Source organism: Myotis yumanensis, unplaced genomic scaffold, assembly GCF_028538775.1.
Source record: "Myotis yumanensis isolate MYYU_CA2020_CCGP unplaced genomic scaffold, mMyoYum1.0.hap1 SCAF_2, whole genome shotgun sequence".
Lineage (NCBI taxonomy): Eukaryota > Metazoa > Chordata > Mammalia > Chiroptera > Vespertilionidae > Myotis > Myotis yumanensis.
The window spans coordinates 132,740,168-132,754,278 of NW_027223753.1; the positions used below are offsets into that span (position 1 = coordinate 132,740,168).

Sequence of the window (14,111 nt, forward strand, 5' to 3'; positions counted from 1 at the left end):
TCGGCCCTGCCCTGAGTGTGACAGTGGCGGTGCCCCAACCTCCTGATCGGCCCTGCTCTGTGTGTGACAGGGGGGAGCTCCTCAACCCCCTGATCTGCCCTGCTCTGTGCGTGACAGGGGGGAGCTTCCCAAACCCCTGATTGACCCTGCTCTGTGTGTGACAGGGTACGGAGCCCCAACCCCCCTGATGGTCCCTGCTCTGTGTGTGACGGGGCAGCGCCCCAACCCCCTGATCGGCCCTGCTCTTTGCGTGGCAGGGTGTGGCACCACAACCTCCCCATCGACCCTGCCTTGAGTGTGACAGGGGGCGGTGCCCCAACCCCCCAATCGGCTCTACCCTGAGCATGACTGAGGGAGGCATCGCAACCTCCCCATCCACCCTGCTCTGTGCATGACAGGGGGCGGCGCCCCAACTCCCCAATCGGCCCTGCTCTGAGCCCGACCAGGGGCTGCACCTAGGGATTGGGCCTGCCCTCTGCCACCCGGGAGCAGGCCTAAGCCAGCAGGTCATTATCTCCCGAGGGGTCCCAGACTGCGAGAGGGCACAGGCCAGGCTGAGGGACCCCCTCTCCCCCCCCCCCCCCCCCCCCCGAGTGCACAAATTTTTGTGCACCGGGCCGCTAGTTTATATTATAACTTATTGGATGTATTTATTTAGTCTTAATTCAGTGCTTTGTACTACAATCTATATATATAAAAGGCTAATATGTAAAGTGTCGCCTCGGGAGTTCGACCAGGAGTTCAATTGCTCGCTATGAGATGTGCTGACAACCAGGGGTTGGCGCAGATATGGTGGGAGACCAGCAATGGTGGCAGCGGGGCACTGAGGGAGGGAAGGAGGAGGCGGGGAGGCAAGGAGGTGGGGAGGTGGGGAACCTGATCGGCCCTGATCACCACCCAGGCCTAGGGACCCTACCCATGCATGGATTTCATGCACTGGGCCTCTAGTATAGAAATAACTGTGCTAGGGAGTTTTTGTGTACTTAGGAGATATAGCATCAGCCAGGTATCTGAAGGGAATGAAGTGGGAGAAAACCTAACATATATTTGTTTCTGAAAATGGATGTTTCAAGAAGATACCATGTATACAGACAGTCAGGGAGCTTTTATTTATGCAAGTTTATAAAAGAAAATTAACATTTTGCAAAACTTGTTGTTGGAGAAAAATACTTTGTCACCCCAAATTTTACTATGTGACATTAGATGTAAATGGCATATTGTCTGTGGATTCTTCTAAAGCAGCGGTTCTCAACCTGTGGGTCGCGACCCCTTTAGGGGTTGAACGACCCTTTCACAGGGGTCGCCTAAGACCATTGGAAAGCACATATATAATTACCTATTGTTTTTGTGATTAATCACTATGGTTTAATTATGTTCAATTTGTAACAATGAAATTGGGGGTTACCACAACATGAGGAACTGTGTTAAAGGGTCGTGGCATTAGGAAGGTTGAGAACCACTGTTCTAAAGCTTTTATGGTACCTTCATGCTATTTCCTAGATATTGTAGAGCACTCGCTGTCATCATCTAAACCAGGCTTGGCAAACTTCTGCGGAGCCAGATAGTAAATCTTTTAGCCTTTGAGGATCATATGCTCTCTTCCAACTATACAGTTCTAACATACTAGTATGAAAGCCATCCATACACAGTGTGTAAACAAATGAGCATGATCATGTTCTAATGAAACTTTATTTGGTGTGTTATGAACTTTTCTTTTTTCTTTTTTTGCAATTATTTTAAGATGTAAAACACATTCGTAGCCTGAGAACTCAAAAACTGCAGTCATAAGAGCAGAAAATGAGAGAGGATTTACACATTCTTTGCTGTAGGCGCTCAATGAAAAAGTCAATGGCAGGCATTTGGTGCCTTTGGAAAATTAGAGATAAAATTACACAGGCTCCTATATTTCAGAATCAAAGATTCTTGCAGCAAAGTATGTGATGATCAACACCTGTTAAAAACAAACAAATAAACGAAAAGTTGGCAAGCCGTAGCTGGTTGGCTCAGTTGGCGTATCATCCCATGCACCAGGTCGGGACATGTGCCGGAGGAAACCTATTGGTGTCAATCCCACATCCATGTTTCTCTCTCCCTCCTCCTCCTCCCCCTTTCCTCCCCCTTTCCTTTCCCCTCTCCTTTCCCCTCTCCCTCTAAAATCAGTAAAAGCATATCCTCAGATGAGGATTAAAAAAAACAACAGCATTGGTGAGCCAGATTTGGCTTTCCAGTCATGACTCCTTTATCTAAACATCTTCCCTTCTTCTATTCTTTCGAAGTCTTAACATTGAGGGGAACAGATTCTAGGAATCTGCTCATCAGATCATCTAATTTGTTATGTGTACCTAGAGTATCCTCCTTCCATTAGACCAGGGGTAGGGAACTTCAGGCCTGCGGACCATATAAGGCCCACAAAATCGTTTGGTCTGGCCCTGCCAAGGCATTAGCTGTGAGTTAATTAAATGTTTGATAAAATACTGGCTAATTTTTAAGTTGATAATTTTGTAAGGCCCACAAATGATGTTATAAATATCTAAATGGCCCTTGGCAGAAAAAAGGTTTCCTCTCCTATGGACCTTCCTCTTGTGATTTCCACCTTCATGTATCCATTAGTTTCTTTATCGGAGTTAGAAAATGTTCAAGGTGTCAAGTGAACAAATAGTCAAAACTACCTTTAACTTTGGCTCTGATTTTGTTCTTTACCTCATATTTACTATTCAGCATACTCCAGAGACTAATTTTTTTCTTTTTTAAAGATTCCAGTTATATAGAACTACTTGAACTTTTTCAAATTGAGCCTTTAAGATAGAATAGCTACTTATTTCTGAATATATATTTTTGTAATACAGTCTCCTTCTTAATGAAATCCTTTCTGATCTTCTGCTGCCCTCATCTGTTATCATGAGTAGAACTATTTCCTCTGTTTTGGTCTACTCTTACCTTTACTAAACTTGCTTGAATCACTACTTAATTGCCTTTTTGTTTATGTATCTCTCCACCTCTCCAAACTGTAAATTCCCAAAGGATAGTTTTATTTGTTTTACAGTTTAGGCCACATCTTAAGTGTTGCAGCCAATATTCTTAAAACATTTTACTCATGACTTCTTTTCAGCTTATTTCTGGCTCTTCTCTGTTTGTTTCTTTGTTTTTTTGATATTTGCTTGTTTCTTTTGAGATATATCTCCTTCCTCTTTAACTGTATTGCCATTGTCTAAATCCAGACCTACAGTGTCTTTCATCTATAGCATTACTATAGCCTCCTAAACTAAGAATACTTTCCCTATCTTGAGCTTAATTTCTCTCTTTTTAAAAAAAGTCTTCATTGTTGAAAGTATTACATATGTCCCCTTTTTCCTCCCATTGACCCCTTCCAGACCACCCCCACCCCAGGCCTTCACCATCCTATTGTCTGTGTCCATGGGTTATGCATCAACTTCTCTTCTTCAGGGTTGTCAAAATGTTTGTATTAATTGGGTATAGCTGTGGTTGTTCTAACAGAGACCTAAAGTACCAGTGACTTTAAAAATAGAAGTGTATTTCTCTCTCATAACAATGCAGCCAAAAGCAGTCTATGGCTGGTATAGTAGCTCCATGGTGTTAGGGACTCAAGTTCCCTCTCCTGTTTGCCATTACAAGTATTCTCCCTTGCCTACGCGGTCCACGGTGGCTCATGACCCTAATGCATTTCAGCTGGAAGGAAGAGATAAAGGGCAAGGGGAGGCCATCCTCCTTTCCTTTAAGTGTGGGACCAGAAGACACCACCTGCCATTGACTGGAATCAGTGGTGTTCTGGATCTGGCTCCTACTTGTGCTTATTGCCTCTTATCAGTTAAGCAAGAGCCAAATGTGCACATTTCTTTTCCAACTCTTTCTTCTGGTATCTCATGTTGGTAGTTTGAAATTGTCCATAGTGGGAGTATTTTCACCGTGGACATGGTAAACACTACCTATCAGAGTTCCACTGACCCAATTAAACGTCCAACAATATACCACCAGCACACTACCTAGAATCTGCTCTCTCAGCCACACCTGACTGCTATAGAGACTAGGGACTGTGTAGTCTTTATCCTAAAAAGTCATGTGCTCAGATAAAATAATCCAGGATTCTCTATCCAGTGTTGTTTCCTAAAATTTCCTAAAGAACTATCGGTATTTTGGGTGGGAAAATTCTTTGTGTAAATTGGTCCCTACGATTGTTGGATATTAATACACATTCATTATATTATAGTTATTTGTTTATATATGTTTCCTCCTATTTTTCTTATGTAATAGCTTTTTAAGATCAGACGATTGGGCCTTATTAATCTTTATATACCTAGTACCTTACACAGTGCATAGCACATAACAGATGTTCAATAAATAGTTATTGATTATGTATTTTCATTTTATCTTAGACTTTATAGAGATTGTTTTCTTAACACATACTGTATGAAATCCTCAGGGTTGGGAACCATATGTTTTTTTTATCCCTGATTCTTGTATGATGCCAATATATAACAGGCCCTCAATAAATAATTATAAGCATGGGTGGATGGATAAATATATGGAAGGAAAAAGAAGGATGGACATAAGGATAGCAGCTTCAGCTATCTTAGCAGTCTGGTGTTATGGATTGAGCCACTATATGCTTAGTGCTGAATGCTAAGCCTACAGAGATAGGTCCCAGGTATTAGGAAGGTATAGGCTATTGTGAAAACCAGCAAGAAGAAAATTTATGATGCTGAAAGTAGGAAGGAATCGCCAGAGAAAGATTTAGGGGAAGATTGTAACCTGAATATTTAGTCTTGAATCTTGAAACACAGAATCATGCGTAGGAACCAGAAGAAAGAATAGAGAAGGGTAGGACGTTCGATGTATCAAAATAAGCAGGCTTTTAAAGTCCTGTATTTGAACTGGGGGGGTGGGGGTGGCCAGGGAGTGGTCAATGGGGGAAAAAGGAGACATATGTAATACTATATGTAATACTTAAAAATACTTAAAAATAAAGAATTAAAAAAAAATAAAGTCCTGTATTTGAGTTCTGGCTCTGCCTACCATGTGACCTTGAAAAAATTAATCTTCATTGGGTTCCTGCGAATATGGCCATCATTTTATCTGTGTTTACATTGGTTTCCTGTCTAGAATGTTCTTCTCCCTTCTTTGTTATAATTTTGTAGCTTTTCAGACTTTAGTCCCATTTCCTTTCCTTTCTGAAGCCTTTCTAGACCATAACTCACCCCTTTTTTTTATCCCTTTCCTCTTGAATGCCCTCTGTTTTAGTTTGGGCTGCTGTAATAGAATGCCATAAACAATGCTCACTGTCTTATTAGTTGGATTGCTATAACAGAATGCCATAGACTGTGGCTTCAGAAACAAACAGTTATTTCTCAGGATTCCAGACACCGGAAGTCCGCAGTCATGGTGCCAGCACGGTCAGATTCTTGGTGTTTCCCTTTTCCTGGCTTACGGACAACCATCTTCTCATTGTGTCCTCAGGTGGAAGAAGGAAAGAAGGGAAACAAGCTCTCTGTGTCCTTCATAAGGACACTAGTCCCATCATGGGGGCTTCACCTAAACCTAGTTACCCCCCAAAGGTCCACCTTCAGATATCATCACATTCGGGGTGGGGTTTAACATAGAGTTTTGTGGGGACACAGAAATGCAGTCCATAACCCCTTCACAGTCTAATGTATTGGTTCTTATGCTAAAATCGTGCTAATATGCTGTCTCTGTATTGAACTGTGTATTCTTGGAGGACAGCAACCCTATCTGACTTACCTGTACATCCTAATGCCTAACAAATCCTGGTACAGTAGGTGTTCTGTACATTTTAGTTCCCTTGTCCCTACTCCAGCATAGTTATTTATTTTCACTGATAATGTCCTGAGGCTATCTCTCAAATCCTACTCAAAGACCAGCTGCCTATTTTAACTGTGGAAAGCAGTTCTGGCCTGGACTAGATTTCACATTTTTAAATGTCTAGTGTAATCCTGTTTTTGGAATATCTGGCTGCTTATATTGCTTCTAAACTTGCCTTTTTTCCTTCTAAATAAGGAAGTCTTACAAAAATGTGACCTGTAACTTCTCTAGGAAGCTGCGTAAAGTGCCCTAGAGTGCTTAGTGGAAGGGAGTGGTGCATTGCAAGTCTGTTTCTCAGTCACACCTAAGCTTAGCAGCAGAAGCCTTTCAAATTATCTTTGTAATGCACATGTTGAGGGGGCGGGGTAAGACCCTCTAAACCAGGGTTATTCATTAGAGCTTTCTGCAGTGAGGGGTATGTTCTAGATTGGCTGTGTCCAGTAAGGTGGGCAACGAGCCACATATGATTTTTGAGCACTTGAAATGTAGCTAATACAGCTGAGGAACTGAATTTTTTATTTTATTTGATTTGATTGGTTTAAAATTTAAAAGCCCCATGTAATTTGCAGCCCTGCAAGTGTAAACAAAGTCCAATGGAATAATATTGGTTGTGGATTTCAGTGGTGGAGAGAGAATGGAAGAAACAGACATGCAATTTAAACTTTTCTCCATAACCATTGAGACACCAGGTCCTATTACTCTTTCATAATCTGTCTTTTTATTTTCATTTCTCTTTGAAAAGTGGCTATCACTTGTATTTATAGTCAATTTTGTAGACTTTTGCAAAGATGAATCTTAATAAATCACACTTTAGTCACCTTAATTGTATTATTGGTCTGCTCAAATATCTTCTATGGCTCACAATTCTCTCTCTTCAGAACCCTCTTTAGTCTGCATTAACAGTCTTAAGGGTTTGCTCCAACCACGGTGTTCAACTTGTCTGTACTTCTTGCCTTTACCATTTCTGTTACTTAGATCACTTTTCTGTCTAAATCCTTCCTAGCTTTAAGGTATAAATCCCAGCTTCTAGTTGGTCTTTCTTGAACCTTAGTGATCTTTTAAATCTTTTATTGTCATTACCAATCCTTAGTAGTTATAATCATATACTTCTAGTACAATCTTGGACATATACAGAAGTAAAAAAATTCAATTATAAATTTACAAGAATATCCAAAACATGTTCCTGTAGAAATAATGAAATCTACTTTTTATATTGATAAGCTGCCCTCACAAGTCTTATTAATTCTAATTATAGCTTGAATTCAGTTAATTAAAAAAGAGTGATCCTTAGCTTCTGCCATTCTTTGGTTCTTTTAAACTGTTCTCTAAGTGTTCAGATTTTAAAAAAATAACTGTGTAGATGTTGTTATGGTTCCTGGAGATGTCTGTGGTGTTGAAAGATCGAAATTTTTGTTTGTAACTTGGAGAGTAAATATCTTAAAGGCAAAAGTCCATTTATTTATTCATTCTACAGATACTTATTAAGTACTTGTTATACAGTAGGGATGATTCTAGGAGCTGGGTATATATTAATAAAAGCAAATGAATAAAAACAGACAGAAACTCTTATCTGCATGGAGTGTGAATTCTAGTTGGGTATTTTATATTATCCACCCTTCGCCCAGACCAGTATGCTTAGATGTAATGCTCATTGTGTAAGGAAATAATAAACATTCTATTCCAACATTCCATTCCATCACATTCCATTCCATTGTACGTTATTTAAGTTGTGAAGTTAAATTGTTATTAATTTAAAGTCTAAAGATTTTTTCTTTCATATCATTCAAAACAGAATATCCTGAAGACGTAGCTCCTACTGTTGGATTTTCCAAAATTGACCTTAGACAAGGGAAGTTTGAAATCACCATCTTTGACTTGGGAGGTGGAAAAAGAATTCGGGGAATCTGGAAGAATTACTATGCTGAGTCCTATGGGGTAATATTTGTCGTGGATTCTAGTGACGAAGAGAGAATGGAAGAGACAAAAGAGACAATGTCCGAAGTGCTAAGACATCCTAGGATATCGGGAAAGCCTATATTGGTGTAAGTAATGTTAGTGTCATTGCAAATGTACCTGCAGCAGCATTAGCCAATGAAGAAATTTACGTAAGTTACAAAATACTGAATAAGCTAAAATAGTCACACCCTAGTATAATAAAATGTTTTTTAGTTACCTGGGAGCTCTTAATCTACTGAGGCCTTGTTATAATGCTATCCATAGGGATTAAGGGTTGAGGCTATGTTATGAAAAAGCCTTATAATTATATCTCCTGGGTATTCAAAGATAAATTCTTTGAGTTATTTGATAATTTACTTTTATCAAATTTTACATTTTGAAATGGTTTATTCACAGAGTTCTAGAATGTTTTTCAAATTTTTCCTTCTTTAATAACTAATTTGCCTTTGTCCTTTTTTTCTTGAAGAGTATTCTTGTTTCAAAGTTATTTAAATGGTTTATTCTTCTTATGCCACCTTGATTTATCAACTTTCCTTCTATATTTCAAAATTAAACATGTGATCTGTCACTTAGTCATGTGCTTATATCATTTTGTCCAGCTGCCTAAATTTTTTTAAAAAGCTGACAAGATTTGCATTATTTGTTCTCATAGCATTTCTGCATAGTAAACACTAGAGGGTGCCATAACTCCAAGACACAGTAAAGTAGTTTTAAATTGCTCTTATATTTGAAGTTGAATGTGTGCCCTTGCCTTCTTGTGCATTTGCCCTCATTCTTGTTGTTCATTACTAACGATTAAGAAAACTAGACAAACGTGGTTAAATGAGAAATTGTGAGCATGGTTTCTCAGTGTCCTCAACCACAAATGAATATCTTTAAATAAGACAGTTTGGTATCTCTAATTACAAAAAGTGAAACTTTATTGCATCATTTATTGGTAAAGCTTATACTGTTTAATTTTTATACATTTAATTAATTAGAGATATTATTTTCTTAATACGATCCTCACCTTTTTGAATCTAAAGAAAACTTTAATAGATATATATAAGAAGAATGAACTTTATTGAACCCCATAGGCTAAATTAGTCTCTACAAATGTTTAAGCGGAAAATCAGCAACTTCTAAAGTAGAAAATAGTAATGACTGATATTCATTTGTAAAGTAATTGCATGTGATTGTTTAAATCTAATAGTTATTTAATTTATTCTTTCATGCATTATTCATTTATGCATATGTTAATTCAACAAATATTTATTGAGTATCCATTATGTGCTAGTAGTGTTCTGGTGCTGCGGACACGTTTGGGAACAAAAACAATAAAAATCCATGTATGACTTCAGGAACTTATATTCTAGGGGGTGAAACACACGGAATAAAATAAATAAATTATGTCACATATTAGGGGATAAGTGCATTGAAAACAAAGCAGGTAAAACAATATTGGGAATCCTGTGGTGGTGGTGGTGACAGGGACACGTTATTCTTATAATCAGGATAAACATAGTAGATGTTATTGAGAGGATGACACTTGAGATGAAAGAGCCAGTCACACAAATGGAAGTGGAAAAGTCCCTAGGCAGGAGCATGCAATTCATAAGTGACTACAGTGATTACTGAGTAATCCAATGACTGTTGGCAATTCCATCACCTCTCTCAGCTGTGAATTTCTAGACCAGAAAAAGAAGACCCACAGCTAGGGTGATTGCTTCACCATTCCAATTTCATAGTCAATGAGATCTCACAAAGACATGAAAATTAATTATAGTAGTATAACGTGTTATGAAATATGGTTTGCCATTTGGTTTGACCAATTTTTCTCAAGGGAGTTTTACAACCATAGAATTTTTATTAAGAAGGTAAACTGCTTTTGAAATGAATGTGCTTCAAAAATATACAGAATGTATAAAATGTATATTTTTAATAAATTTAAGATTCAGGGAAGGAGTTTTTTTTTTTAAATGATTGACTTACCATATAGAGCGAACCACTTCTATTTTGATGAATTCCTGTGCTTATTTTTGTAAAAATATAATGTATGCAGTGACCACATAATAAATACAATTTTGTATCCTATTCTTTTTTATGTTTATATTCCTCTTGAATATCTCCCCAAGTCCCATATTTGAAAGTTCTCCTGCTACTTCTTCCTCTTGATGTTACTGACTGAATATTGTTCATAGCCCTCCTACTTTCTGTTCCCTTTGTTGTTACCTTCTTTCATCCCTTCATCACTTCCTCCATGTCACTGAGAGCAGTGGTTTTCTAACAAGTTTCTCTCCCTGCCAGCAGACTCGCCTATTCTCCAATCTCCTCTATGTTTCTAGCAGGAGCTCTTTTATTTGATGTTTTTAAAATTAAAAAGCCGGTATATGCTTTTAGATTCTTTAACAAGTGATATAAAGCAAGTGATATGAAGAATATGAGCTTTCTTTTTTAAAATGCAAATTTGATCATTTTGCTGCTCCTCTGCTTAAAGACCTTCAGGTTGCCTTCATAGGGTCATGCAGCTAGTAAATTCTGTTTTTTAACTGATATAACTCTAGCACCTACTAGTTGTAGCATTGGAAAGTGTAGTGGATAATAAGTGGGAAGGGCCTCCAGCTGAATCCTACTAAGCTCAGTGCTAAGGGCTGGTAGATTATGGAGAAGTATGGGGAGGGCACCTGACTTAGGAGGCAGTCTACAGTACTCCTTGTTGCACACAGCTGCTTCCTTCCTGCCCACAGACATTTGGGCCTCTCAACTGCAAAATCCAATTACAGCATTGATTTCTTCTGTTCACCCCTTGTCTGAGCCTACACTAGTTTACTAGTAGGTCCCACAAAGCCTCTTAGAGCTCACTTAAACACCTAGATAATTTTCTTTTCCCACCCTGTTATGAGCACATAGAGAACAACCACAGACCTCAAGAAGAGCCAATCATTCAACAGAAGAAAAATAAACCTGAAGAATGAGAATCTTGTCTATAATCATAAAATTACAAATCGATAGAGCCAGATTCATTCATATTATGGGAAGCAGGGTAGATGACCACAGAGGTCCTGGACAGTCTACCTCTGCCTACCTTGCTCATGCACATGAGTCTGACAGCAACTGTCATTGCAAATGAAGCCTCAGCCAAATTTCACTTTATGTCATAGACTTGAGGGTTCTCCTGAAAGATCAAAATCATACAATATCACTAGGCTTCTGCGTTTTATTAGCTCAGAAGTTCTGTTCTGCAGATAGTGGTTGAATACCTCTTCTATAATAAGAGCAGCTGTAAAGTATTGTAATTATGCATTTGCATTCCACCATATATAGTAACATGAACCATACTGTAGTTATCCCAAGAATCCATTTCAGTAAAAAGGTAAAAGTGATTTGTATTCCTTCTAAAGAGAGCAGAAATAGATGCCATGCAAACATTCTGTTCTGTAATTAACCTGTTTATTTTCTGAGAAAGTCTTTTTCTCTCATATCTATATAGAGATGAACTTTAGCCTATATTCTGATTTATTATGGTGTGAATTATGTTATATACCCTCGTGCCTATTTATAACTTAATTTTAAACCTAAAACTTGGTCATCTTGACATAAAGAAAACATTTCCAAGAAAAAGTAAATAACTTTTGCAATTTTAAAAAGTACTAAAATCAAGCAGTAATTCCAAATTTGAAGCTCAACATCCACCATAAAAAGTTTCCATTTGTTAATGATCCATGGAAAGAACTGAGCTAGGAGCTATTTTAAACATCTCGGCCTATTGAATTTTCAGAAGCCCAAGGTTACACTGGTGTTATAAGAAGGAACATGCTCTTTCTACATCTCCTCTCTCTTGTGTAGTCTTGAAAGTTAGCCTCAGAGAAACAGTAAATTACCCTCCTTTCTTATGGCTGAATCTCCTAATATTTGTGATTGGAATAATGCTGGAGATCCAGTTAAAATTTCCTCCCAGGATAATAACAATTCTACCTGTGTTAGCACATTTGAACTCTTGGAACGGCGCCACTGTCTCATTACATACTGCCTGATTTTCTGTGGAGTCATATGACTTAAGTTTTGGCCAAATCTCACAAATTGGATGCTTTACAACAAAAGTGATGAATAAGAGGGATTTCACTAAGGGAAGAAAACATAATATCTCTGACATGATCTTACTAAATATTATGAACATTTCAATAAAAAAAGACTTTTTCCACATTCAAAATTCATTTATTAAGTCCCCTTGTTCTCATTCAGGAGATATCAGAGGGGCCTGGGTACTTGTTCTGGAAGCAGATGGATGACACAGCATCAATATCTAAAAAAGGGATTTTTGATTTAGAGGTCTGTGTACCTGGGTGGCCTCCCGGACCCTGTGAAATCACATACACAATTCTAAGTGCATGGACATTTTTCCTGGGAGCAGAATGTAGCTCTCATCAAACACTGAAAAGAGTTTATGACCAAAAAGCTTAAAAACTATGACAGTGAGTTTCCATATTAGATGACACCATAACTAAACTTTTATTATTACTTTTTCCAATATGGGATTTTCATCTCTGATCTTTATATGCCTACTTGACTCACCTTCTTTCTAGATAGTATTAACAGGCAAATATTACTTTGCAAGTTTTGGGTTTTTTAAAAAAAGTCATATTCTTTATCCTATGTATCCAGAAGAAGTTAACTAGGTTATGATTTTACTAATACTCTCACTAGAATTTGAGTCAAATGTACTTTTACTAAGTTAGACCTTTAAATAATAAGTAGAAGGACCTGGGTCCTTTATAGAGTGCTGGAGACCCAGAGGTATGCAAGTATGGATTACCTATGTCACTGATTCACTTCATCCTCAGATCCAGTGTTGAGTCCCCTAATTTACTATTGTTACCATCTGAAACCCCTACTCACTAGATTGATAGGGTCCATTGACTTAACATTTCTCTTATTTCAGTGAAACTTTACCAAGCTTTCATGTTCATAAATCTTATGCTGTTGATTCACCTCCACACTTCCTTGCTGAGGGCTTCCTTTGTCTCAGGGCATCCAGCTTCACTCTGGCAGCTGTAGTTCACACTAAAGCCTCTCAGTTCGTTGATTTCCTAGGTAATTTATGCACAAGCAACCTGCATAGGTGCCCATCCTTCCCCACCCACATCCCAACACATTCTATTTAAAGACAAAATAACAAAGAAAAGCTTGTTCACAGGGTTGTTAGGCAGCAAGATGTTGTTCAGGGAATGCCTGCTTCAGTATCAGCCCAGGCCCCTAAACTTGAGAGGGTGGGGCCAGGAATACATCTGTTTTTCTTTCACACGTTTTCCCCAGATAATTCTGGTACACAGCAAAAACTGAGAACTCCTGGGATATGGGAAAGTGTGGGCTTTGGAGTCAGTCCTTTGATAGCTTACTTAATCTTTCTGAGCTTCTGTGTCTCCACTTGTAAATAAGGTTTTTAATGCCTGTGTCGTCATGCCAACTCCAAATACTGTGCTTAAAGCACCTAGTGTAGTATTTTATTAGTGTTCTATAAATGTGATAGTGGATATGAATAATTACATTGATGATATGTTGTGTCCAAATGGAGATGAATTAGGAGATTCAGTTTGGCAGTGTCTCATCATATGAATTTAGGCAACATGAAGCTTCTGATTAGAGGAGACAGTAGAGTGGGTAAGAATATGAGCCCAAGTACTCATAATACTTTTATTTTTAATATGGCATACTTTCAGAACTAGTAGTTTACTAATATTTTGTGCCTCCGATGATTAAGAATTTTTTCCCATTAAGGTAGTGATTTTAAGGAAAAATTACTATTAGTGCCTATTAAATATGTGAATAAAATATACAAAATGTTCAGCAACTAATTAGTTAAATATCATGTTATTTTTGTTGCTTAAGTTAGGATGATACTATGGTTTTAAAATATAGCAAAGTTGTATGTGATTACATTGCTGTGAAAATTTCTGTGCTGAAGTCTTGCTTTAAAATGCGAAGTATAGCTATAAGTGCTGTTAGAAAATTATTATTTTATAAATCCATCTGGATATAATTATGCTAATGAACATTACATAGTACTTAATATTCTCTGTTTTCATGATAAAAAAATTAGGAACAGTTGTTAACAAATATGGGGAAGGCACTAGATAAAAGGATAGAGCACAGCTTTGGAAGGGGCAGAAGAAATATATCTGCTACCTCTCATTACCTGGAGAGTTCATCATCAGTTCTACATTTATCTTTGTTATAATGTTCCTGAAACATTTAAAGCTGGCATATGTGAAACATCTTTTTCTTCAGTAATAGTTGATAATTGACAGAGTGGAAAGCTCTTCAATTTCTTTATATTTTATAAA

General features: G+C 37.8%; 1 protein-coding gene across 2 annotated transcripts in view; it reads left to right on the top strand.

The window, feature by feature from the left end:
• Positions 1-14,111, top strand: part of ARL13B (ARF like GTPase 13B) — an 86,335-nt gene that overhangs the window by 27,238 nt on the left and 44,986 nt on the right. For both annotated transcript variants that reach the window (XM_070406038.1, XM_070406039.1), the window contains exon 3: positions 7,628-7,877. In XM_070406038.1, coding sequence (XP_070262139.1) covers positions 7,628-7,877 — 250 coding nt within the window. The remainder of the gene's footprint in view (positions 1-7,627; positions 7,878-14,111) is intronic.